This window comes from Daucus carota, chromosome 7 (genome assembly GCF_001625215.2).
Source record: "Daucus carota subsp. sativus chromosome 7, DH1 v3.0, whole genome shotgun sequence".
NCBI lineage: Eukaryota > Viridiplantae > Streptophyta > Magnoliopsida > Apiales > Apiaceae > Daucus > Daucus carota.
The window spans coordinates 23,410,240-23,414,544 of NC_030387.2; the positions used below are offsets into that span (position 1 = coordinate 23,410,240).

General features: G+C 35.6%; 1 protein-coding gene across 1 annotated transcript; it reads left to right on the forward strand.

Moving 5' to 3' along the window:
- Nucleotides 1–1,309: 1,309 nt before the first annotated feature.
- Nucleotides 1,310–1,873, forward strand: LOC108196775 (uncharacterized). Its single transcript, XM_017364211.2, has one exon. It carries the CDS (start codon nucleotides 1,407–1,409, stop codon nucleotides 1,767–1,769), a length of 363 nt encoding a protein of 120 aa, XP_017219700.1. The 5' UTR covers nucleotides 1,310–1,406; the 3' UTR covers nucleotides 1,770–1,873.
- Nucleotides 1,874–4,305: the final 2,432 nt, after the last annotated feature.

Consider the following 4,305-nt stretch of genomic DNA (forward strand, 5'->3'; position numbering starts at 1 on the left):
AATAGCTACTGGAATCTTCAGACTGCATTTCCTGGAAGAATATATAGGTTGAATTTACAAAGAAGTTGATGGGTAGCCAGCAATAATTTATATGCTGTGTAGGTGTGTGAGGAATCTAATGGAGATTGTAATAATTTGAGAGGGAAGCATATTATAGTTGCACGGATTTATCTATTACAAGCTGTCGTGTTAGTAATTCTGCTAAAATAGTTCGATGTTCAACAATAAATTAGAATCTGATCCCTACTTAAATATAATATTAGGATTTACATATAATACAACTATTACCAGCGCCAAGCAGGCCGGTTGAGTGATATTGACACATTTTTGTTTATTTCCCCGTTATAGACAAGCATCAAACGCCTGTTGATTTAGTGGTATCTCTCTCGCTCCATTTTACCGGAAGGTCGAGGATTGTGTGAGATTGTGAGTGTGTTTGGTTATCAAGCCTGAGACTGATCCCTGCCGGTATCTGAAAATTATTATGTGACCAAAATAAAACTTGGTGAAATTGAAAGAAGCATCTTTGTGAACCGAAGAACCAGCTGAAAAAGACATTAAAGCCACTAGCCACAGAATATGTAGCCGGTTTTGTATGGTATAGGTATACTATGGGGATATTGAAGAGATATATGTTTGTCTCATCGAATAATATGACTGCAGTCTTCAAGAGTTGAGGAGTAGTTGTGTGAGAATATAAACGCCTCCAATGTTTTTAAGTAGGAAAAACCAATAACGTTGAATTAATTTGTATCATAACAATTTGACAATTTGAGGCATCAACAGAGGCTGTTGTTATTACCAAGGGAAAGGCTGTAGCATCTCTTTCGCTCCTTTTACGAGATATCGAAAAATTTGAATTGGAAGGCGTTTGAGTATGTTCAGATGTCAAAACAAAGGTTATTAACTTATTACAATTCTTCCATGTCAGTGATATTGTCTTTAGGGATGTTTGGATGACATATGGAAATGAGAATCGGTAATAAGAATGAGGGGTATGAGAATTAGTATCCCAAAAGATGTAGAAAGAATGATTTACTTATCAAGTGGGAATGTCTTCCACTTTCATATTACAAAATTACTAATCCAAATACCAAGACATGAGTTTGAGGTTACGAATCCCGTTAACCGAGCTAACTAATCATGAACCAAACTGTACATAGTTCTTACCCTTATTTTTATATATTTCATCCATTTCAACGTGAAGGTGATTGTGGCAATGAGCCAATGGATAACCTTATCTACCTTAACAAAGTGGAGAAGTTGCCACCGATGCATTTGCAAGATATTCCCCAAATTTCCACCTCTCATCAAATATGCTTCCTCCAATATCTATTTCCATCTTTCAAACACACCCTGGCCTTGAACAAGAGAAACAATAGACACAACAAGAGGGTGAGAAAGCAATGGCCTCTACTAGTGCAATTTCCATGGCTATGCCAATAACTTCTGCAAGCCACAAAAAGATTCCAAGCTCTGAAACCTTCTTCAAGCCATTGCCGGTAAGGCCCTCAAAGGCATTGGTGGCATCGAAAGCTGCCGTCAGTCTGAAAGTTAATGCTTCCTTCAAGGAGAAAGCAATCACGGGATTGACTGCCGCTGCACTGACTGCCTCAATGGTGGTTCCAGATGTAGCAGAGGCTGCCTCAGGGGTGTCACCGTCGCTCAAGAACTTCCTGCTCAGCATTTCTGCTGGTGGAGTTGTTCTGGTTGCAATTATCGGTGTTGTAGTGGGTGTTTCCAATTTCGATCCTGTCAAGCGGGGCTGAGCTGCACCTCATTCTTACGCATTCTTTTCTAGTTCCTGTATTTCTTGATGTTGAACTAATGAATTACGTTACATATGTGTAATTGAGAAAATTTCTTACTTGTAGTTCTGCTACATACTACGAATTCAAGTACAGGTACAGCACAGTGACATGTATGAATCAACTCAAGTAGTACCAATTATCAGGGGGCATGTTAATTATGAGAAAACCACTGACAGCAACGATATTGGATCATATTATACGTAAAACATGGTTTAACTTAAGTGGACATATGATTCAAACTACGTCTGAATACAACTAGTAATCACAATGTTTCATCACTTATCAATTCATGCCACTAATCCGATTTCGATGATACTTGGAAATTAAATGAAAAAGATATTTAGTTCCGACAGCATAATCAACCTTCTCTGCTTTATCAACTGTCAATTTTACATCATGCTCTTTGCTATATGTTCCCTCCTTAAGTCCTTGATTTTGAGATTCAGTAAGAATCGTTTAAAAAGGCCCCTCGATATAATTTGTTGAAGCGGCTTATCATTCTGCTGTTTTAACAAGTAAAAATCCTTCATTGAGCAACCTTAAATCTCAATTCCAGATTCCTGAAGCACTTGTCCATGTTAACCCAGAGTGATCCCGAACATGAAGCTGAAGTATCTTTGCACTCATCAAGTTCTTGACCACCTCCCTCACATTTCCTTTTAGAGCTCCTGACCAGACCTCGCCATTAGTTTGTTTGTGCCGTGTACTATCATATTTCATGTTTCTGTGTATTAACACTTTTGCTCCCGATATTTCCAAGAAGAGAAGAGTAAGAGTGAAAAAATAGTAATTAGAAAATTAACCTTCAGAATATAGAATATAATCTTCCGCCGGGATCTTGCCACTTTTCAAGAGAAATTTCTGTCGTTAAAATCCACCAAATTTTTTTTGCCCTTTTTCTCTTTTTCCCCTTCTCTCTTTCAAAGAACTCCAGAGCACATGTAGGAGAGAGAATTTCAAAATTTTCTTCACCTATCTCCTCTTTTTGACTCAGGAGCATAGTGAAAATGTTAAACCCAAACCCGACTCATCTAAAGTCATTATACTTGGTATACCTGGGTGTTGCGTACTTTTTCTACACAATTTGTTTTCAAAAAAAATCTTTCTGATTAAAAATTTAGAATCTATGATTTTGTTCAGGAAAAAAATTGAAAAATAATATGTAAAAATATGTTTATTTACATTTCAAATTACGTACAGACATCAAATCAAATATTATTTTGGGACAGAGTAGCTTTTAATATGCTCATCAACTATTATGTGGGACTTAAAACACAAAAGAACTGTCAAAAAAATCATTTTTCAACGGTTCAACTTCCATGACACTATTTATGTTGAAAATGACAAAAATTGACTAAAATTTAAAAGTTAAGCTAAACTACAAATAGCTATGAATTTCTACGAAGTGAAACTCAAAATTGAAAATTAAACCCAATACCTTAGTTAATTAAGAACAGAAGTACTAAATAAATCAATGGTACAAGGTAGCTCATAGCTGGGCTAATTCATCATAATATGCTGCTGCTTCTCTCGCCTGCCAGCTGGAGTTGATGGTGAGAATCATACCGTACTGATTTGGGTAGCAGTAATATGTTTCTCACTGTTTTGCAAAGCTTGCATCAGTTGATTTTTATGTTATAAGACTTCCTAATTCAATGACCATCAAATTCTTGTTTTGATGCTCTACCAAAATGTTCACAAAGTTCCCCATAGTGTGGCCTTATTGGTATTAGAATCAAAATTAGAAGAACAGAAAGTATCCATTGCAGTTTATTAACATTATGATTTTATTCCGTAATAGTTCTATAATCTAAGAATTGTAGTCTACAGGTAAAAAGGAATGTGCTTACTAAACATGCTAGACCTATCTAAATCGAACAAATTCTTATAAGAAATTATAACTATCTTTTGTGAGATATTCCTTTACATGGCTAACTATAGTTCCACACCAGATCACGTACATATGTGACGATTGACATACACAGTCTGGCTATCTTGGAACACAATACCAAATCTGAAATCCAAGTTTGCAATTCTTTTGTTAACAATTTGCTTTATTTGAGGATATATTTGTTGTGCAGTCAAGGTACACTTTACTGTGAACTTCTCTATGATTATTTCTCTTTCTTTGCATGTTTAATCTCATTGTTTAGCATTCAATATTTATTCTATTGATCACAATAATAAGGGAAAGCCACTCGACTTGACAACTCTCTAAAAGATTCATAACACAAGCCTACCCTTGTTTTCATTATTTAATTTTGTGTGACGAGAAACTTTGGATGTACAAACAGGATTCCCATTATTGTAAAAGTAAAAACGAAAACTAAGCCTTGATGTAGTTTTAATTTGATATGTAATCCCTTAACCAGAACTTCGTAATCTAATGTTACTCACGCTGGCTACAAGGCAATAAAACATATTGGACGTGCGATTAATATCAAACATATATATGAAGAGATCTGATTAACTACCGGAAGATCAACAAATATAA